This window comes from Pipra filicauda, unplaced genomic scaffold, assembly GCF_003945595.2.
Source record: "Pipra filicauda isolate LSUMZ 115617 unplaced genomic scaffold, ASM394559v2 scaffold213_size2393758_pilon, whole genome shotgun sequence".
Taxonomy (NCBI): Eukaryota; Metazoa; Chordata; class Aves; order Passeriformes; family Pipridae; genus Pipra; species Pipra filicauda.
In genome coordinates, this window is record NW_024104325.1 from 2,230,762 (window position 1) to 2,253,793 (window position 23,032).

Genomic DNA, 23,032 nt, shown 5'->3' on the forward strand with positions numbered 1-23,032 from the left:
CGACCAGAGCCCTGTTGGGTTTGACAGGGAAAGAGGGACACATGCACAGAACCTGCATGGACTTGATCTATTTTTCAGCCATGTCAATTTTTCCTAGGTAGCAGGGATAAAGGGAATGTTCTTGGCTAACAAGAAGATTGACAACCAAGTGAAAACTTTCATCACCTACAATAAAGGGAGAGACTGGAGTTTGTTGCAGGCTCCACACACGGACCTGAGAGGAAATCCCATTCACTGTCTCCTAGTAAGTACCTGAGGGGGAAACTTGGGGGGGGTGGTAATATCCAGAACAATCTTTTTCTACCAGGTAACACAAGAAAGAGGGGGCAGCTCCCCTTTCCATGCAATGTGTCTCATGGAATGCAGCACACCAGGCTGGGGATGCCAGGGGGTAGGTATTGCAAGACATGGCATTGTAATTTAGCTTAATTTAATTTAATTTCTGGAGCAGAAGTAAGCATCGTGGATCAGCTTCCTTCTGCACAACTGATGATGTCCCCTTAAATAGCAGGTGAACTGGATGCAGTGTCTGCGCAGTTGATTCTCTGGACACTAGATGGGAGGCGTGAGCTATTGTAGCTCAGAAACTTTAAGGGCTCTAATAACTGGAGACAGGCTCAAAGGAAAACAGAGCTCTGATTTCTTTCAGGCCTCCGTGTTGACATTAATATTTATTAACATTTATCATTTTCTCTTTGAACTCAGAAGTGAGAATTGACACATTCATTCAAATATATGTATAGCTTTATGTTGATGTAAATTGTATCTGTCTCTGTACTTATTGATATAGATATGCATGTCGTTAAGTCTTTAATCATTATTATATGCAAACAGTTTTCAAGAGGGAAAGTGAAATATAAGCAGTGTGAATATAATTGGAGATCTGTATCAAATTAGAAAGCTTAAACTTATATTGACATATTTTTCAGCCAATGCAATCTATACTCAGAGTGGGCTAATACTCAGAGCCCCTGTATTTGGGATTCTCAATAGCTTTCATATTACACAAATTCTAACATTGTTCCGGGCAGAACCAGGGACACTATTTAGACAACTCTTCCTCCTGCTGTCCTGTACCTATATGTTGCTTTCCATTAAAAAAAAAAAGTTTCTCATTTTGAGACTGTTTGTTAAAATCTGAATCGGAATTACATTTTGTAGCTGAATGCTACACTAATCTCTTAACTGAATGTCATGCACTATTGCAAGAGCAAAGAATAAATATTTGAAGCTGTTCAAATAATTGATTTTTTGATTAAGCCAAAATGCAAGCCTTGTATTTTCTGTTGAGTTTGGAAAAAATAAATAGGGAGGACTGGGGTTCAGAGAGATGAGTTATTTCAGAGCATGACTAAATTTGTTTGAGTTGGTGTTCTTCTTTCAAGATTTTAAAAATTGTAACTAAGTGCATTTTTAATTAGATCTTTTTATGAGGTAAAAACAAAAAAAGATGATATTCAGAAAACTTTGCAGATGTAAAACAATTTTTGGAAGGGACTATCTAAAGAAGTCTTTGTGTTTCAAATAGATTGTAAATATGATTATTTCGTAAAAAACCCACACCTTGACCTTTTCAAATTATAACCAATTTTATCAGATGCCCAAGATTTTTCTTATATGATATGGCAGTATAATATTTTAGGGGGCTGGTAAGGCAGATCCTGCTTTTCCTTATGGCATAGCTAAGTGAATTCTTAATAGTCTATTGTACATCTAGCCTAGCTCCCATACTTACACCATGGCAGATACTAATGCTTTCCCACTGCTGGTTTTCAGATAAATGTCTCTAACACTAGCTCAGGACACAGCAATGATGTATGTTCCAGATAGTTGTTAGAATGGGATTTGCCATTTCCCAGAGTGACAGGTTGGTCCCCAGCTTGCGGGTGCAATGCTGTGTCCTCTGTGCATCTGGTCTTTAAACTTAAACTCAGTGAGAGTTAAAACAGAAATAAGTACATAGCAGCTAAATTGGCAGCTAAGGGGGTTAAGAGGGAATCTGGTTGAAGCACAAGGCGAGCCAGACGGAACCCTCCCTCTACTGACACTTTGCTTAAGGTAGTTTTTTCAAAGCGACTCAGAACTTCTTTGCATTTCTTTTTTGAGACAGCTCTGAATAATGAGCATGGAGGAAAGCAATGAAATTTCATCTAATCCCAGGGTTTTGTTTTTCTTGTTTATACCACTTGTTTTCTAAGATGAATACACTTAATCTTCATAAAAAAGCTGCCAATGTATTTTATCTCAAAGATACTGGTTTAGTTTGATACTAAGCTAAACTAGTTGTGAAGTAGTTAGCTGAGAAGTAATTCTGTCTGGTAAGAAATGGGCATCTGCCCAGGAGAGTTAATCAATTAACTTTCAAGGATGGACTAGTGGTTCAAACGTTGGGATGAATCTCAGGAGAATCTTGATTCAGTGTTTAGGCAGGCCTATCTCCAATTTCCTGCATGACCTTGGGCCAGTCATTTATTTTCTCTCTGTCTCACTTCCCCAGGCATCTGTTTATTCCCTCCCACATTTTGTCTTGTCCATATGTATTATATGGATTTCAAGACAAAGACCCTCTTCTAGTAAGGGGGAGACATTTATACCATCTGCTTTGGAGTAGTTTAAGCATTTAAGGGAGGTGTTTTGAATAGCTCTCTTGAAGTGTTTATCTCTCTCCGTTACTCCTCGCTGTTGCAGGTGAGAAAATACTTTGACTCCCCCTAGGTTTGGGAATGGTGTCTAGCATCATCCTTATGTTATAATACTCTGTCCCACTTCTGATCAGGTACAGCCACTAATAGCTGGTTTATGTGTTTCATGCCATTAGAGACAGTTCAGGTGGGCTTTGCAGAACAGCCAAGAAGTGAGGTTCTGGACGTTTATGAGAAAACTGCTAAGGAATGAGGGGAACATAAAGAGGGGAACATAAAAGTTCTGGCTTGAAAATATTAGGAAGGAAGTAATGGACTCTAGAAGAACTGTAAAAACTATGGCAGTGAGCAGAGCAGTGGGATATGTCACCTATGCTTTGTCTTCTACCTAGGTTTTAAATGCTCCAAGCTGTGGTCGTCTTTCTCTTAGTGGTGGTGCAGCAGGTAGCACAGCTGGGTACTGGGCAATGACAGGGAAACCCAAAGCTGGTGATTCTGATGATAATAATGATTTCAGTAGCTTGTTGGTAACAACAAAAGGGATAGAGACAATTGATGAAAATTCTGAAAATCAGAGTGAGATGTCTGTATGTGAATTAGGCATGATAGAACACAAACCAGCTGGAAAAATACCTGTTAATGAACTCTATAAGGACAGAGTTGGAGAAGGTATACACCAGAGATGAGGAAGAGAATGCTAACACAGTGAGGATGTGGGATGGCCATGGACAGTAATTTTAGGTGTTTGGCTAGGAGCAGAAAGGCTGGTTTTTACACCATACCCAATTGTCACTAGAGACTCTAAACATTACTGTACTCCAACCAATAAGAAGTCATACCACTGAAAAGATCATCTGTCTGCTTAGACAGATGGCCTGGATTTTAATATTTGAGATATATATTCCATTTTTATGTACTATATCTGTTAAATGAGACTAATTTGAAAGAAAACCTCTGGTAGCACAAAGATTTTAGTCTAACAAGGTCTCATTTGAGTTGGGAACTGACTGAGTTGCCATTTGCTTCTGTCTTCAGAATGCTGAAGTGGACTCGAAACATGTGAATATTAAAAATATGTTCTCTATTTAGTCTTCTCACAACCGATAAAAATGTAAAAGGAAAGAACTCATGCGCTTGCAATGCTTTTCCACTTCCTGCATTCATGTCAGCTCAATTTGTTTTCCACTCCCTCCCAGCGCCCCCAGGCTGCTCCAGCGGCTGCCCTCGCAAGGCTGTCAGATAGAGTTAGGCTGCTCAGTACATTCCACTTGGCAGATTGTGTTCCCTTCTGCACAGACCATGTCCCCTTTTCCCGTCTCACATAAGTGAGAGCTCCCATCCCTCCTTACCACTTTCATTTGCCTTTGCCAAAAGAACCCTGCCATTCTGCACAGGGGAATTTACATGTCAGAGTCACAGTCACCTTCTTTGAGATGGGATGGATAAGTGGTCTTCCTCCAGTGACCTATGGGACGAGGTCTCCTGCAGGGAATGTTTGCCAGACTCTTGGGACTGCAGGTCTAGTCTTTAGGTAGCTGGTATTAGAAAAACCTGCCTCCTTAGAGTCTGAACACCCTTCCACATAGCCTCTCCTTCTCATCTTATAGAGCTGGGCAAGCTGTACCATGGGCTTTGTTCTAGTTATGTTCCTGTGTGATGTCCACCTTGGCTAGGTCAGTTTGCTTTAGGTTTTCTTGCCAGTATTTTTCCCCCTCTCTTCCCTTAGCATGTTCCATGAAGGGGTCTTCATGAGGTTTGGAAGAAAAAGTACTGAAAATAAAACCCAGGCAAAGGAAATAATTATTAGGAATTTTCAGAAATTATGACAATACAGTTTTGGAGGGAATTGTAATGACAGTTTTGGAAATCTGCCTTTCTGACTTACCCTCTTGCTCAGCTGATTTATTCTGTACCATTCCTGTCTTTGCTGAGTACCCAGCATACAAAATCAATAGCAAATAGGTGAGGTTTCCATGGGTGTATTTGTATTGAAATCTTAAAGGTCACATCCAGATGGGCGATGAAGCACTGTTTTAAATAACTTTGAAACTAACACTTTCCAGTCATGATATTTCTTTGTATTTATTGCAGTGCAGTGCAAAACAGAGCCATATGTCAAAAAGAGTCAAGAAATGGTACGACACTGTCTGAATTAAGTTGTTTTTCCTGACTAATTAGTGGTGATTCAGCACCACACCAGTAGGGTTATGTTGCTTCTTGTTGCAGAGATAGCTTGGGCACTGCTGCTCCCAGAGTCATTTTGTACCTGCATCCTTGTTTGCTTCTCACAGAGGTAGGAGTCAGAAGAGCTGAGTAGTCCCTATCATCACCTGCCCTTGCAAGCCTGGTTCCCTCCTTTGAGGGAACAGACTCAAAATCTTGTCCTTGGGAGACAGTTTGGTGAATCTGTTTCCCAGTGGGAACAGGTTGTGTCAGAAAATGATAACAAAGTGACGGTGTCTTTCTAAGGGTGATTGAATGCAATGATGAGGAAGAAATATAGGAGGACACTCTACGTTTCTAAGCCTGTAGAAATAAGTGCATGCATTGTTGTATCTGCTTTTTACTTTTACTTCCCCTTTCTCCATAGCCCTATTGCTCCCTTCATCTTCACTTGAAGGTCTCAGACAACCCCTATACATCAGGAAACATCGCCAGCCGAGACACTGCCCCCAGTATTATTGTAGCTTCAGGTATGAAACGTTTAAAGATCGCCTGTGTGTGGTGTGCAAACACTGACAAAATCTGGATTTTGTGGTGCGTGTTGAGTGGTTGTGGAGTGTCACACCACTAGTATTGGGAAAGAAGGCTGGCTATCAAATGAAAGTCCTTATGGACCTTCAACTTGTCATAGGGCTTTTTATGGAAACTGGCCTTCAAGACCAAGGAGATCACGCCTAATCCTCTACTTCTGTGAACATAAGACTCAAATTAGGGCATTTTCTTTGCATTAGAGGTGTATAGAGTTGTATGTGTTTGGTCTTTTATATATATTTTCTTGAAACTGAAATCCCCTTCCCTTCCCTTTCCCTCCTTCCTTTCCCCCCTTTCCCCTTCTCCATTCACTTCCCTCTTTCCTTTTCCCTCATTAACCTCCCCAAACTAGAGGTTCTGTAATTACAAAAGGTAAATAAACACATTTACTCCTCTGATTTGTTAGTTCTAGTGTTTCTGAGAGTATTCCAGTGCTAACTAATGCTTATCTTACAGGTAATATAGGCACTGAGCTATCAGACAATGACATCAGCATGTTTGTTACTTCTGATGCTGGGAACACTTGGAGGCAGGTAAGTGACACAGAATCACAGGTCTAAATACTAATCACAGGAAATTGTTATAAAAGTAGATTCAGTCTGTCACTTATTTTTTGTTTCATTTGGTTCAGAGTAGTTTTTTGCAAACCTTTAAAAAAGAGTAAACTTCCCTTCTGAAAGGTACAGAAATGCTCAAAGAAAAAGACTATGTTGTTAGACTTCGTATTAAAGAAAATTATTTTAGTAATTCTACTCAGAGTTTGACTTCAGTTTAACCCTGTGGCATAAATTATAGATATTAAGGGGAAAGAATGTGTTACCTTTTTCTGTTGTACAACCCTTATACCAGTCAAACCATTTTTCTCATTATCCATGATTATACTTTCCTGAAAATCAGTAGTTGCACTGGTCTACTTTTCCTCTCTCCATATGGGACTCATTTCAGCTGCATTGAGTTGTCCAAAGTTCAGTGTCCGTATAAACAAATTATTTTGCCTTACTGTTAAGCTAATGGAGAAAATGACAGAATTAAGTTCACTTTGTTAAAGCTACCTCCATAAAGCTACCTCTTCTTTACTTGTGGAAAGAGACTGAATGTTGAAATTAAATTAAGATCCTAATATTTAGTGGAGTCCCACTTGTTAAGAAATATACTATAATGTGTTTATCTTCAGATCGGGAAATTCCATTACTCCTATTTTTTGAATGGGATATCAAGTCATGCAGAAAAAGAATAACTTTCTCAGACAGACAAATGCTGCTATATAGACTAGAGGGCAAATGTTTGCAGAGAGTTAATACAAAAAAGGGAAAGAAAAAGAAAATCTTTTCAAATATTTGATATTCCAAGAATCTAATTATTTTGCAATGTTTGACTAGCCCTCATTTTTCTGTCTACATCAATTATGTGAGATAGGGCCAGATATGTGCAAGCACATGAAATTCTTCTTTAAACAAAAATTTGTCATTGAAAGAAGGGAAATTGTTGATACTTGCAAAAAAAACATGCTTCTAACTTTCTGTGAGAGGCAGAATGCATTTTCCCAAAAACCTGGGAAAACTGGGGGGAAAAAAGCCCAAACAATAAAATACAGAATATAGAAACCATCTCTATAATTTCCTCTAATCTGTAACTTCATTAGCATATACCTGTGCTCTATCATGATCGTACTTTAAAAACTATGCAATTTTCTTGATACTAAGAAGAATAGATTTAAATAGATACTTTTTTTTCCAGATCTTTGAGGAAGAGCACAGTGTTCTCTACCTGGATCAAGGTGGAGTACTTGTTGCCATGAAACACACATCTCTACCTATCAGACACCTCTGGTAATGACTCCTTCTGTGCTAAATGTCTGCTCTCCCTCTTTTCAGATGCAGGAAATAGGCAGTTAATATGCATCCAGTTTTCTGTAGCTATAATCTAGACAATATTGGTTCAGCTACTGGCAAACATTAACTCAGATAAAGCTAAGAAGTCCTGGCAGTTCGGGTTTACATAATTTTGGCTCAGCCAGATTTAAGATACTGTCAATATACCACAACGCTCCTGGTTTACCACAACTTGGTTTCTTGAGTTTGGTTGTTTGTAAAATATATACATGGTTTATGCCTTTATCTCTTATTAAATTGATAAAGTATTCTTTAGTTTCAAAATTATTGATTAACTTGTCTTCTATGTGGCAGACAGCACTTGTGAACCAGAATTTTCTTGAATAGATTCAGGGTTACATAACCAATAAGTCATTAGTTAGCACTCTTGAGCTTAGAAGGTAGAATACAGTTTTTTGCTGTTTTGCCTTATTTACTTCCACTACAGTCAGTGTCTTATCAAAATCTGAAACACACAGACCCAAGTCTTAACAAATGATGAGCAGTTCTGAGCTTTCACTTATGCTCACGCTGGGAGGACTGCTGGTCTGAAGAGTCAAAGCTCTCATGCTCCAGAAAACTAACCTCCTTAAAATGTTTAATGTTGGGGACCCAGAAATGGGATGCTCAAAATCACTGGTCTATTTTTTAAAAAATCTTATCCCTAGGCTACATTTTGCCCTTAAAGCATCAATCTCTCACATAACTATTAGTTTTTGCGACTGAAATATTGGCCATGGGTTAGTGGTATGATGCCAAACAAGTCTGATCAATGCTCTGGCTTATGATGCTTCCCCCAAAAAATAGTTATTTAAAGGACTAAAAAGTCATTATCCAAAAAGAGAAGCTGCTTCCCACTTCTCCATAGCAGCTGTAGTGGACTAGAGAGTCTCCTCAAGTAAAGTAGGAGAGTAAGGAAAGAAGACATTTATTCTGCTTTCTCTTCCAGGTTAAGTTTTGATGAAGGGAGATCTTGGAGCAAGTACAGTTTCACATCCCTCCCACTATTTGTAGATGGAGTTTTAGGGGAACCTGGAGAGGAAACTCTCATCATGACGTAAGTGAGCATGCCATGATGCTGTTGTTCATGAGAACTGCACCATAAATATCCTACAAGGGTTGTTCATAACAATAGCATTTCTGATTGGGGACCAAACCAAGTACTAACTGAAGCCAGGAGTGTGCAGTCTTCTGTTGCTAAATCATCAGTTTATTTCTGATATGATTGAGGGAATGACAACATGGTTCCTTGCAAACTGCAAACACATTATCACTTAGCTTATCAACATGAAATGTGACTCCTCAAATTGGATGTGATATAAAGCAGAGTTACTGTTGACAGATGAATATTTGAAAGAAAGATGGTGAAGTGTTTTTATAACTGTGTTTTTGCTGCTACATTCTTTTTTTTAACTGAGACAGAAAAGTGAAGACATTCTTCTGTAAAAATGAATGACAAAACATTGCCTGGAGGCTGACTCATAAAAAATTATGTTTAGTTTCAAAGTGGTGTGCTGAGTTCTGTACGATGCATAAATCTGGACTCATCGTGACAGAAACTATGTCATTTTACTTGAGGTCAGATTTGCAAAAGCAGGAGGAAAATTCGGTTTCTGACTGATTTGTAATAGGCAGAATGTGTGGCTTGGAAACTAAACTTAGTTAATAGAGATGTATAAAGAATGTTTCCTTCGGGTTCTGATTTTAATTTACGTGGAAGGAATTCCCAAAACTTATAATTGAGATAAAAATCCTATAGGTGTTACTGTCTCCAGCCCCACATCAAGTCTTCTCTTGAGTCTTTGCTTCAAATAGAGTCTTTTTGGGTATTGTCAAAAGTGGGAGGGTCTTGATGAACAGAATAAGCGCTAAATGCAATTTTTAATATGGTTATAGATATTTAGTAGGCTAAGTTTCACTTTCGCTATGTCAGTCAAGTGAAAATGAGTAGTACTATCACTCCTGAAGCAATTGATCTCTGTTGGAAATTGTGGGTAACTGTACCTCTGTAACTACCAGACTCCATCAGGTGCTTCCTTTTACTGTATGTTCTTTCTGCTGCATCCTGTAGTGTGTTTGGACATTTCAGCCACCGCTCAGAGTGGCAGCTGGTGAAAATAGACTACAAGTCCATTTTTGATCGGAGATGCGCAGAAGAGGACTACAGGCCTTGGCAACTCCATAGCCAGGTGAGAGGCAAGTAGGCTGAGATCTGACTTGAACTAGCTAATGATTCTACAGTTAAAGGTCAGCATGATCCAATATCCTTTCCTGTCAGTTTGGCATATGAGATTGTCCCTTACTGGATGGGTCCATTTTGTTACATCAATGTGTTGGCTTCAGATTTAGATTCTGTGAGCCCTGAAGGATGAACACCTGTCTTTTGGGTATCATCCTCTATGCAGGCAATTAGCTCAGACTTAAAGGATGCATCAACAGTAGAAACACTGCCACTGAGGCCTGAACTCCTTCACTCTTACTCCTCCCATCTAATTTCCCTGTCCTTACCTCCTTTCCCTTTCTCTGTCCTTCTGCGTCCTCAGAGCCAGTGTCTTAAGACCATTCTAGTTGGGTCCCCTTAGCCTCATTGCCCACTTGGTTTCATCCCTGTTCTGTCTCTATCTGTCATGGGGGTTGGACACTTTGTTCCCCAGCTCAGTGGCCCCTCTGCCTTGTCCTGATGCGGCTGCTGCATCACTCTTGGAACCATTGATTACATGCCTATCAAGGTAAGGTGCTCTGCACAGTGCCTGCACCTGCCCTGGGGCACCTTTCCGGCTCTGCCAAGTTTGACACAACAGCCTGTTTTATATCAGGTTAGAATAAAATATGGCCCAAGTTCTGTGGTTATATAAACATCACAGGCTCCATTAAAGTCTAAGGCAAAGCACACATTTATATCATCAAAGGTTGTCGTTCTGTATGGTTCTTGCTGGGCAAGAATTTAGAATATGAAATGAAAGTAGCTTGACTCAGACTAGCTGCTCACACAAGGCAAAACTCTACACTAAAGAGACCAGTTATTCCTTAGATCTTTAGATGCTGAAAATCAGTACAGTTCCTTGAATTTCAAGGAAGCACAACATTTTATACCAGTTGCTATTCAGGCTCTTCTGTTTGATGCCATTAAATTATCAAATCAAAGCCACAAAAAAATTTTTTGCAACAATTTTAACAGCATAAAAGGTAATAACTGAGACTTCTCTGTATTTTGTTCTTTACTTTCTTGTACTTGCATGAGCGAAAATATCAAGAATTTTGCAGTATTTCTTTGAGGATGCTGGCTTTGGAGCTTGCAGAACTATTTTTAGGAAGACTGCTGTGTAATCTTGCCTTTTGAATTCCTTTCCATTGAGATTGCAAGGCTGAGCCTTGTTCCCTAGATAGAAATATTTAGCAGGGTACTGAATACAGGGAGTTTTAGCATCCACATAACAAGTCAAACCCAGTAAAACCCGAACTCATCCATGGAAAGTATTTACATAAACACATTTTACTAGTTTCTATTGAATGAAATTATTCCCAAAGAGATCAATATGCTCTGTGTCTCAGATTGCAGAGGGATGTTTCAGTTGCTGTGAAATGGGCCTGGATCAATTGCTCATTGGGTTTGGAATGAATTCAGCTCTGAATCAGATACATAAGTAACCTCAGATAGTTTCTTAGTATGTATTGGAAAAGCTGGTTTAGTCTCAGTTAAAGCTTCAGTAGCTTCAACTAGCTCCAGTGTACTGAGATGGCATTTGACTTCCCGTCCTCTTCCCTTGAGTAACACCTCCCATTGCACAGGCTTGGAAAAAACAGGTGACACAAATAGCCTGGTGGGCGTCAAAGAAATATTTTTGGTTTTGTTTCTAGGGAGAAGCTTGCATCATGGGAGCCAAAAGGATCTACAGGAAGCGCAAGTCAGAGAGGAAATGCATGCAAGGAAAATATGCTGGGGGTATGACCTCGGAGCCATGTGTGTGCACGGAGGCTGACTTTGACTGGTGAGCAGTGGGCACAAGGACCGCGTGCTCTCTACCACAGCAATGCAGAGCTCACTTGAGAGGCTGTAGGCTGGCAGAGAGTAGATATTAATAAACATGTAAGTGTCAAAATAGGTTGCTCTTTGATAGTGCAGGTATGTCAAAGGAAGGAAAGGTGGAATAGATATCTGTAATCTTGAGGACTCCCACAGAATTGATGCAGAACAGACCATTCTCCAGGTCACATCTGAGCTCTGTGCACCATTAAGATAACAAGATAAATTTAGCATATCTAACCTCAGCAAGGACCAGGGGTGGCTGTGAAAGTAGTATAAAGACATATTGTCTTTATACATTTTGTGTAAAAAACAAAATAAACTCTTTACACCCAAACATACATATATCTGAGTAAAAGTAAATATATGCATATGCAAAGTAGGCCTTCTGCTTCCAGAAATCAAATATCTCAGAAATTCCTGGGTCATTTGTTATATCTGAACCATCATGTTTGATAGTATCCAGCAGATATTGCTTTCATGGTGTGATAAAATGTTCAGCTGCTGGTTTCATTTCAAGATTACTGCTGACTCACACCAATTTGCACAAAAAAGGCAGGGAACCACATTATTGAAATCTCTTTTTTGCCTCTTCTCTCCAAGTCTGAAAGTCCTGAGTATCTTGGATGAGAGAAATGGTGGCTCTTTTGACTAATAAACCCCCTTTGTTCCTCACCCAGCTAGATCTATGCCATGCTACTAATTAAACCCAGAATCTGTAACGTGAACCCTGAAGAGGTTCATCCTATCAATATTTTGTTTCTTGATATATGAGTTTATTCCAGGAGCATGGAAATGTAAAGCATTTCCCTTCTTGCTTTTCCGAAAATGCAAGGGTTTTTTCTATATAAAATCATACAATCGCAGGAAGCTTTTCCATGTGCAAAAACAGTAAATCCTTTTGCACCAACAATAACAATTATTAGCATATTTGGGCACTGATTCTCTGAATAAGGTTTCCTGGTGATTTCCCCGTCTTGCACTGAGTTCTTTGCTAGGGAGAAAGTACCTCAGTTCTGTGTGTAGTTTATCATTTAGGTATCCAAAGGTCCTGGATTTCAACCATTTAACATTACTCTAGTGATGTAAAAAAGATAACAGCCAAACAACAACAAAAAAACCCCAAAAAACCTGCAACAAACCAAACCAAAAACAAAAACCCCAAACAAACAAAACATCATTAACAGGAAGGAAATTCCCTGAAGATTTTGACCCTCTTGTTGAACGTGCAGTACAATGCTGAGCCAAACTTATGCCCCCGTAAAATAGTTGATAGAATTGATTTACAGTCAGTTCATTAGTGATTAAATCCTTGGCAGTCATAAGGGACATGCATACCTGAAACACTTCTGATAAAAATATGCTTTTCTTCCAGAACTTCTTTCTTAGAATATATATTTTTATTTCATTAGAATTGATTGTGTGGTTTACTATGACAAAACTTTGTTGCTAGGTACAGAACAAAAGTACCTCAGTGACATTTGCTAGGGGAAATATGCTTTTATTTCTTTAATGTTCACCTCAAGGAAATTTTCTCCACTGCTGGGTTGTGGGAGAATCTTCAAGAGAGTGCTTGGATGCTTGAGGATGCATAACAGCCACTTACAGTTCACACACATTAACAAATCTCCTCAAATCTATTGGAAGAGGCAGAATTAGGACCTTCCTGACCTAGAAGAGCTTTCCTCCTTCTGATGGAATCAGTTTTGGTTTGGACTGTCGTGATCCCCTCCAGTTCTTCCTGAGCTCATGTTATTCCTGCAGTCTTCAGATCTGGATTTCTTCTTTACCCGTTTCGGCTTCCTTCCCTGCTGCCTCTGATGAAAAAAGACTGAAATATTGCTTTAAGCATCCAGTTCAGAAACGTTTACCAGCAATATTCACCAGGAACATAATTTTACATAGATTTGCCAGACTAAACTCCACAGGGAACAGAAGACAGAAGTTTATCTGGGAAGGAGAAAAGAGATGGCAAGAAAAAAGCAATTTTGCTGTCTGCTAAGAAAAGCGAAGCTGCTGCTGCACCAGTGTAACTTGCAGTGCCTGTCTTGTTGAACTCTGCACTAGACTTCACTTCCAGTCCACCCTGCAGCAGTTGGAAGGAGTTTTGGAGGAAAATCAGTAGAGGTATTCTTGCTGTGGAAGAATGTCTTCTGTGGGGTCTTTCCTTTGGTGGAAGAAGGAAGCACTTTCATCATCCTCACTCCTGACATTTCAGAAGTACTTTTGAATTCTCTGTTTCTCTCTTTTTTTTTTCTTTTTGCTGGGCAGGGCTCTTAATTGAAGGAGATTGAAGGGGACATGTATCCCCAGGCAGGGAGAAGCCCCTTAGCTGCCTGCACTTGATTTTTCAATCTTAAAATAAACTGGGCAGCCTTTTATATTAACGTCCATGGTTACAGGACCCAGAATTGCATATAGAGTTGAAGAAGACAACAATGCCTGTTATTGTGCTGTCTCTTCTGTTTAAACACTAAATTTGTATGGGGAAAATTTTACTATCTAAGCTTGTCAGAGATTGGAGTAAAAAATTGTATCTCTGTGGTCAGGTAGAGTGAGAAAAAGAGTTGCGTTACTGCTGGTAATCCTGCAAGTGCTCTTTTATCAGTTCAGGCAAAAAGTGCCAGTTATAAAAGACATAAAGATTTTGTAACGTTTTTTCTCCTTGTAATATCAGAGAACTCCAGGTTCATTTCAAATCTGTATGCAGCCCATGGTAGTTCCTTCTCAGAGAAAAGGGCACATTTGTTTATTGTTTTACACAGCAGCAAAACTGAGTGACATTAGAAATGACTGTAGTTTCTCTAGCCTTGGGAACCTGAACTCTTCTGACAGAAGACATCTTTTATCACGGGGGGGAACCCAAACGAGCTGGGCACAGTGCTGGAGCGCAGGTGTCTGCTCTCCATGCAGGGGCTGAGGCTCGCAGCCAGAGGGCAATAGCGCTTCAGGAATTGAGGGACTGGGAATGTGCAGGAGCCCTCGGCAAATCTGTCCTAGCAACAGCCTAGAAACTGGAATGTCCTTCTTCATTTAATTGATTTGGGTAAATGGATGACACCGTTACTTCGGTGTTATTAAAACATTAATTTACCCGGTTTCCTTACATTGTGTTCCTTCCTGCCGTCTGAGCATTATTGCGGCAATATCTCTTCAGTAGAAACACCTCCTAGACACAGATGGAAATCTTTGGTGGTGTTCATCCTTCAGCTACCTGCCTCCCAGATCCTTTAATAGAAACTTTGTCTCGCTGTCAGTCCTCCCTCTGAACCCCCGTCATTAATACTGAGGGCTTCTCCTGTCAGTATTCCCGTATCTCACACGTTCATGAGAGGTATGAGCCTGTTGATACTGGTGCTAGTGATTTTGGGTAGCCAGAGAGGCACGAAGGAACCTTAGTGCAGTTGGGAATCAGGTCTATTTACTTCACTGATGATATCAGCAGGGATCTGGCTGGCTCTATTTTTTTATTGTCTGGCACTTAAATTACACCCCTGCCTTCCAGGTTTAGTTCTTACGCTAAAACATCAGAGTCCTGCATCATGAGAAACTGTTCCGACAAACCACAGGGAGGCAGAGGACAGATACTGAGTGTGATTAGATTCTGTTGGCTTCATGTGTCACCACTCATCAGTTCTGATGATTGTGCAGGTGCCAGTTCTGAAATACACATACATTTACACCCTTAGGTTAACTAACTTTGCTTTCTCATTGAGGCACACTTGGTTAGCTAAGAAATGGCAGTTTTGAATGAATTTTTAGTTCATTTTGAATGTTTGTGGAAAATGCAAGTTTACTATGCAAAGTCTACAGTGAATCTCTGCACCTTTGAGGGCCTAGATATCTACCAGGCATGGATTTACTGGGAAGATTATGGGGATTTTAGGTTCTGTATTTACATAGGCTGGTATAGCTTGATTTCAAATACTGTGATGCAATTATAATCATACACCTTTGTAGATCCACAGTTCAGACTATAGCTGAATCCATCCTTCTCTGAGTTTAATCCCATGTCAGATTCTGTAGAACAGCTTCCCTTTAATACAAATCTACACTTGCATCATAGTTAAATATTAGACAATGGTATTAAGTGAATAAAAAGGTGATAAGACTTTTACATGGCTGTGACCACAGTTATTTTTTTCTACTGGGGCTTTTGGAAACTGCAAAACAAAAGTGACTATTTTCAGAGATGCCTCGATTACGCCCTATTTAATGTCTGAAAAGTCTGGAAAGCACAGCCTACAAAACCATTTTCAGCCTTCTCAGCTTCTGGCATAGTCTACCTTAAGATGAAGCTGTTAATATTAAAGAAGTCCTGTTGCTACATGCTAAGTCATCTCTTGATTTTTAGATGGTATGCATGTGGCAGTCACTCATCTGACTTAACTGGTTATTTCTATATCTTAGGGCAGTGTGATTTTAATAATTTCGAATTAACAGTTCTTCCATGACAGTATGTTTATCAGTTCTGTATTCAAACTACAAACTTCCTTAAGGAATTTCTTTTCTTTTGATTATTAACTGTGCTGCAAATAACATTAGATAAAGGCATTTATCAGGAGCTTTGAGTAGGGATACAGAAATTCTGGAATGAATTTGTATCTAATTACAGAGAAGAACTTGCAATTTTACTTGACTAAGACCAATAGGATTCCCATTTAAACCAGTGAAATTGGCCAAGGTAAAACCATAATCAGTGAGAGCCACAAGATAGGTTGGTTCATATTGATAAAGCAATCCCTGATGGCAAATGCTCCACTCCTTTTTGATAGGTACATTATCTATGTCACCTGAGCTCTTTTCAGGCAGGCACAAAATATCATCAATATATGCAAATTCCAATTCCCAGTTACCAGGCAATGACTCGGCTAGCTGATTGCAGTCTGAGGCTGATGCCTTCCCCATCTCCAGATTTTGCTGTACTGGCTCGTGCTATGGCAATCCAATTGATGCTAATGCTTGTTGATTGCTACAAAGCCTGTTGTGCCAAATTGTAGGCAGCAATTTGTTGTCAGCATCAGTGTTCTGCATGCACCAGCCTGTAGCCAAGGAATTCATTAGATTCCAAGACTGCGGAGGTGAACAGGCAGCTGCTGCATCTGTAGAGGGATATGGAATAGAAATTCATGTCATTTACTGGGATGATATTTCTGTAGGGCCTTAATGAGCCAGATGATTTGCAAGCCTGAAAACAACACTGAAACTTCTGTGCTTATAACTGTTTCTGCTGTGGAAAATCCTATGGTTTCTTTCTCTTGACTTTGAGAAATATGATCTAAGTACAGTCAGAACTAGTTAAGTCAAGCTTAGCTTGCCCAGATGTTCAGGTAGTATTACGAACAAAAATAGTAGCTTGAATCTAGATGCCTGTAAAGTAAGAAATCTCAGACTACTGCATTAAATTAGGCTGTGAGTACTGATCCCCTCTGAGGCAGATTTCACTGTATTAGGTTGTTTTGTTTTCACTTAACTGATTACAGAATATTGTGTGTGTACAGTCTTACAGCTTTTTAATTAGAGTCACACATGATAACTTAGGAATACAGTGCTGCAGAGTGTTTACAAATGAATTACAAAAATACAATAGTCCCACTTGTATGTAAATATTTGTTTTCTCTAAGCAAATCAGGATGGTGTTATTCTTCATTACAAAGTGTATTCTGCAGCTATAGTGTTCTTATTCCAACAAGGATGATTATAGAAGCACATGGCAGTGGGAGAACAAGCTGGCTGATGCTTCTAAAGCAATTAAGCAACATTCAGACACTAGCATCTGAGTAAATAGATTGGTGAAAACTCAGTCAAAAAAAAAATGAGGGAAAGACCATTTAGGTCATCTACTTCATTGCTGTTTCCTAGAGTATGTTCTCAATTACTTGTTGTAGATATCCCAAGCACCACAGCTGCCAAAATGTTCCTTTGGAGCAGACATGCAGCCTAATAGATGTTTAGGAGTTTTCCCAAGTGATATGCAGCTTTAATTTTCTTTTGCTTAATGTCATATTTCTAATTTCTCCTTTTTAAGATTACCTCAAAACATTTTTTTTCTCAATTCAGAAGGAAAAGTTGAGGCAGAAGTAAAAAGAATATCAGGCTACTTGATACCAAGATATTAAAGATAATAATTTTAAAAAGTGCTTTGCAAATAAGTGCCATTTTAAGATCAAGGACTATATTACAACTGGAATATTGGAATGGAGTTGGTGGACTCTCTATAGCAGTTTCCAGAAATGAAATCCCATTAACTTCTCCATTATGGACTATGGAGAAAAAGTCCTTAGTAAAAGGAATAAGAGTGCTTATCCAACCAAGTAGTCCTCATTACTCAATGGCTGGAAGGTAACACCACATGTGAATGGAATACTGATTAAAGAGGGGGTTTGTTTGTTTATTCTATAAAAATAACAATTTTTATAGAACCTTTGTTTACCTGGAGTCAGAAACAATTTGAAATTTTGTTTAGTGAAAACAAAGCAAATTTATTCATAGCTAAACCCAAACTGTGTGAAAAAATTACAGTTTGATTAATTGTTTCTAACACATGATTTTTGGTAACATTTCCTCTTCCAAACAAAAATAGAATGGAAGATCACAACCTTCTTTTCCATTACCAAATTCTCTGTTAATGCCTTCAGGTGAGATCTCTCTCAGTGGTGTAAATTTTCCTCTACATTCTATTTAATATAATTTCCAAATACAATTAGCTTTTTAGCACTTCAGTTTTCTAAGATATGATTGAGGCAAGGGTGATTTAACTTGGCTTAGATCTCTAGTTTTTATTATATTTGAGCCTAGAGTTGATCCTGAGAAGCCCTATTAGTCTGTGGAAAGAGAACACCTGATATAATAGCTCATAAACTACCTGGTCTGGTTCTGCTTGTTTATATTGGGATATATGCAAGGTAACTCCCCCAACAAAAAAAGGTGAAGTGAAATAAACAATCTGTTCTATCAGTATTAAAAATCAGAAACCCTAGTAAACAGAGGGAGGAAAATTCAAAACTTTTATTAATAGTAGAGGACATGAGCTAATACCTGTATTTGTTCTTTTGGGTTTTTATGTTATGGTTTCTTTTAATGTTAAAACAGTGATTATGGATATGAACGTCACAGCAATGGCCAGTGTTTACCAGCATTTTGGTATAACCCATCTTCCTTGTCAAAGGACTGCAGCCTTGGACAGAGTTATCTCAACAGCACTGGGTAAGTGGCACACCAGACTTTATTTAGCTAAAGCACTCATATGGACTTAACCCAATTACAACTATAGCTACATTTACTATAGGTGTCTCAAAGCTGGCTGAAGCCCTTGGAACCTCTTGTTCCCTCCTGTATGTTCCAGACTTTTCTCTGAAAGATAATGCCTTAAAGAAACTTGGGGGCAAAACCATAAGGCAAAGACCAAATCATTAGTCTCAGAAAAGTCTCCTCTTAAAATCATGTGAGATCAGGAGAGGCAGAAAAAATGGAAAATAAATTAGTGGAAAGAGATGAAACTGATTTATATGTGAACTAAAGTAATAGATGGGCACCTAACCTGAATGCTGATTGTTCTTTGACTCTCTTGGGAGTCAGTGGAAGATGTAGTTTAAGTTAAGATACTGACAGACTTCATTTATGGTGCAAGTGATTAAAGCAGACAAAGCAACCTAAGATGTGTTTGGGGGTTTTGTACACTCAAAGTCAGGCAGAATTTGCTTTTTGCTTCAACTCTCTTATTTTCCAACTCTCAAGGCTTCCATCTTTAGAGACACTTACCTTTCAATAGGAAGTGGAGAGCGTGTGAGAAAAGTTGTTAAACTTTGCCTAACAGTGTAGTAATGGAATACAATTCCATACTGTATATGTATATAATTTATTTATAACTTTATAGTTATTTAACATGTAACAGATGATATAACTTTATAATTTAGGCAATTTATAAATATATTGTATCAAGACATGCTATGCAGGAAATTATGGCGTGCCATTAACAACAGCATTAACTACTTGTATTTTAGGCACATGAGGAATACTTGGCTGAGGCAAGTGCTAAAATATATTTGGGAATCCATGTTCTTCCAATCTCCTTAGCCTAAAGAAACCTGTTCCCATTTAGCCCTGTTATACTCTTTGTCAGCGTCTTCCACACATTTCGCTTTCCCTTTTCAGATACCGGAAGGTTGTTTCCAATAACTGCACGGACGGTGTGCGGGAACGGTACACGGCAAAACCACAGCAGTGCCCCGGCAAACCCCCCCAGGGCCTCCGCATAATCACATCTGATGGCAGACTGACAGCTGAGCAAGGACACAATGTCACTTTCCTGGTGCAGCTGGAAGAGGTAGGCTCTATTTTACATTGCATTCCAAGCCCCGTGGGTGTATTTGAGCGTGATTCACCGCAGACAAAGTTTGCAAGGAGGTGAACCAGGAGAGGGTGGTATAAAGTCAGTCAGCCCCATGATGTAGCTGGGTGGAGTTTGCTCTAAAGTGTCATGGATGGTGTATGGAGAGGCTGTTTGGAGTACTGTGGTACATAGGGTAATAGCTGGGAGAAGCTGATAAAAACTGGGAACTGGTTTAATTTGGGAATTTAACAGTAGAACTGAAGAGTGCAGTTTTGAATTCTGATCCACACCCTTAACTATGCTTTTGGCTTCCTGCTGTTTTTGAAACTGAATTTCCATTTTTACTTGCCACTGACTTTCATCCAAAGATGGCTAACAGTACACGTGCAGATGTGTCCCATCACACACAGTGCTACATATTGTTTAGGCATTTATGGGGGAAATCTCAAGATGTCATCAGCAGGATTAAGTCTGAAATTCATTGCTAATGTGAAGCTTATTCAGACTCTGATCTGTATTTTTGCTACATCTGTAACTTAACTTGGCATTTCATTGTTCTGCTCCCTCCATTTCTGAATCCATAGAAAAAAATATTTAAATCTTTTTGCCTGTTTTTCCTTCTCAGCACTTCTTTATCTATGTTTAATTGTAGACACAAAAGTAAGAACATTCACAAAGAAACAGTTTTCTCTTTTTACCTAATCCAGTTCAATTCTTTAAACTTCTACCCCTTTTCCTCTGTAACTGGACAATAAATCCTAAACCAGGTAAGCTCTAACACCAGGGCACAATGTACATCCCTTTATAGCTTAGAACATTTATGGAAATTACTTCTGACCCTCTCCATAGTAAATTCCATCTGCAAGGAAAGAGAAATGATTTTTGTTATGTCTCTTTTATTGATGCTTTCCCCAGCAAACAGGTGTCCTGACTTGTAAAGGCAATAGCATATGATAAATCATATTTAACCTGAAGCAGTTGTTTGACCTGAATGTTTATTTTCTCCAAAATATGGTCACTTTATGTCCATACTGTCAATCATACAACATTGCTATTGTAGATGCTATAATGACAGTGTGAACATATAATTTCAGCTGGTTAAATTATTGATTTCTACATTTAAAGATGAAGAAGAAAAAGTCCAAAGCAAGAGGCAAAGTCTCCAGGCTTTAAGAAAAAAAAAAAAATAAAAAACCTGTCCATTGCATTAGCTTTCTACTCTCAGCTAAGTTTTAAAACAGACTGGGAAAAGAAGATGGATAATTTGAGTAGTCAGTCACAAAACTCTCAAAGAATTATGCCAGTAGTCAGAGGGAGAGACAATCACCCACAGTGTGGGAAACTCAGGACAAATGTCCTGCACTTTCTTCTGTGAGTGTTAAAGCTCACATACCATATAAGAATACCCTGAACTGCTCTGTCATACAGGGACCTGCTGTGATTTTTTTCTGTCTTTTCTGTTCTTTCTGATCTTTTTTGATAGCCCTGCTTCAGTATTCACCAGATCTGGAAGCAACACCTTCTCGGTATGAGATGGTTTCTTTCTCATAGTGTGTGTCAAGGAGTACATACAGTACGTTTTGATGAGTGTCAGCTTCCCAGGCGATCTGAAGGGAGCTCTTCTTTCAGTTTATATGATAAGGAAGAGGCTGGGAATCACTCTGAGCCTTGAAACAGTATTGATCAACCTCCAAACTTTCAGATTACTCTCCCTGTTAGATGAATCTTGACCTCCTGCTTCTAGATTTGTCAACATAAAGAGTTAGCAGAGCAACCAGCAGAACCTTTGGGTGAATTTTACCCAATCTGGCAATGACTTCAGGTGGATGTTGCAACAAAAGAAATATTCAGCAAAGAAGAATATTTGCCCAGCTATATGCAAATTATAGGAGAATAAAATGTAGTTATAGCAACAGGATTGTATATAGACTAAAACATTTACCAAATTAACTGTTTCAGTAACAAAAATCACACAACTCACTGAAAAAGTTAAACAGCCCATCAAGAGAATATCCATCCTTTTACAGAATGGATATTGATTTCAGAGGATAATTGAGGTTGAAAGGGATTTCTGGAGACTGTTTTGTCCGACCCCACTTCTCAAAGGAAAGTTTCTTTTCCTTGCATTCAAGGCACAGGTATCAGAAAACAAGAATTTGCCAATTTCTATTTAGTTCTGTCCTGCACAGATATACAGGATGGTACAATCCAGGATGTTCAGTATCCACAAAATCTATGCCACTCCATTTTTGCTGAAGGAAAGGCATTAGGCAGGTTTAAAAAGGGTGGATATGTCACCTTGCACATTTTTTCCCCAATGGCATATGAAAAAAGTGTGTCCTATCCAACCCTTCCCCCTGGAGTGGTGGTCAATATTTCAAAGTACTACAATCTATTAAGGACTCTTCTTTTAGTGTGAGCCACAGCTGATATCTTTTAGGGTTTGAAAAAATAATGGTCTTTCCTTATGTTGCAGTCCCTTTGCATCTTGATGTCTCCTGTATCCCTCTGAGAGTTTTTTTTTTTTTGAAGACTTCAGAGCTGCGGAGCTGTACCTTAAACTGCAGCCTTCTGGCTCTCTTTTTTCATGTCCATGTTCCACTTGATCTTCAGGAAAATGATAAAAAAAGAGAAGCTGGTGAGGCAAGGTGCAAGAGTTTGTTTGAGATTTGTACTCCTGATATCTTTCTAGGGCTTTCTGCTTCATCTGAGAATCCACCTGGGTTTGAAGAGAAGAATGAACTGCAAGGCAGGCTCACTGGAGGGCCTGAAAAGTCACTGCATCTCTGTAGTGGAGCGGATTACTAAGCGGGTAGGAAGAGGCAAATGGCAGCAGCAAAAAACTGATGTTTTTACCCAGATGTGGGATTCAGGGGCAGGAACCACAACGCAGCAGTCTCTTGTAGAGCCTGTTTGTGCCTGTGGTGATGCTGAGGGCTGTGGCTGTGCATTCTGACAAAAACACAATGTCAGTAAAAGATGCCTGAAGAGAAACAAGGACAAGGCTTTCAGAAATGTTCTGCTATTGAAGAAGACACAAAAGGAAAATAATCACTGAAGTCTGTGTGAGAGGAGAGGGGGCAGGCACCAAAGCCAGAACATAGAGCAGTGCTGATTTCTGGGTGCTGGGATTCTGGCTGTTTCTCTAACCCTGACTGTCATGAAATTTTCCTGTAAAGCATTTATATCTGGCATCATATAAATGTCATTAAAAGCAAAACAACTAACAGCTCATATTACAATGATCTTAATGTAAGAATGCTTTCCAAAGTGATCTAACTTTCCTGTTAGCTTTAGGATTTTTATATGACTTCCTAAAAACTGTTCATAAGGTCACCTTGCACTTAATATCTATAGTCCCACTATTGGAAAGATTTTTCCAAGATAGTTCTCTGATTAATCTATGTAT

At 39.1% G+C, this 23,032-nt stretch overlaps 1 protein-coding gene across 3 annotated transcripts in view; it reads left to right on the forward strand.

Moving 5' to 3' along the window:
- Positions 1–23,032, forward strand: part of SORCS1 (sortilin related VPS10 domain containing receptor 1) — a 268,559-nt gene that overhangs the window by 211,921 nt on the left and 33,606 nt on the right. For all 3 annotated transcript variants that reach the window (XM_027735281.2, XM_039381133.1, XM_027735283.2), the window contains exons 10-18: positions 98–244; positions 5,233–5,335; positions 5,853–5,929; positions 7,134–7,225; positions 8,217–8,324; positions 9,339–9,456; positions 11,126–11,256; positions 18,384–18,497; positions 19,446–19,617. In XM_027735281.2, coding sequence (XP_027591082.1) covers positions 98–244; positions 5,233–5,335; positions 5,853–5,929; positions 7,134–7,225; positions 8,217–8,324; positions 9,339–9,456; positions 11,126–11,256; positions 18,384–18,497; positions 19,446–19,617 — 1,062 coding nt within the window. The remainder of the gene's footprint in view (positions 1–97; positions 245–5,232; positions 5,336–5,852; positions 5,930–7,133; positions 7,226–8,216; positions 8,325–9,338; positions 9,457–11,125; positions 11,257–18,383; positions 18,498–19,445; positions 19,618–23,032) is intronic.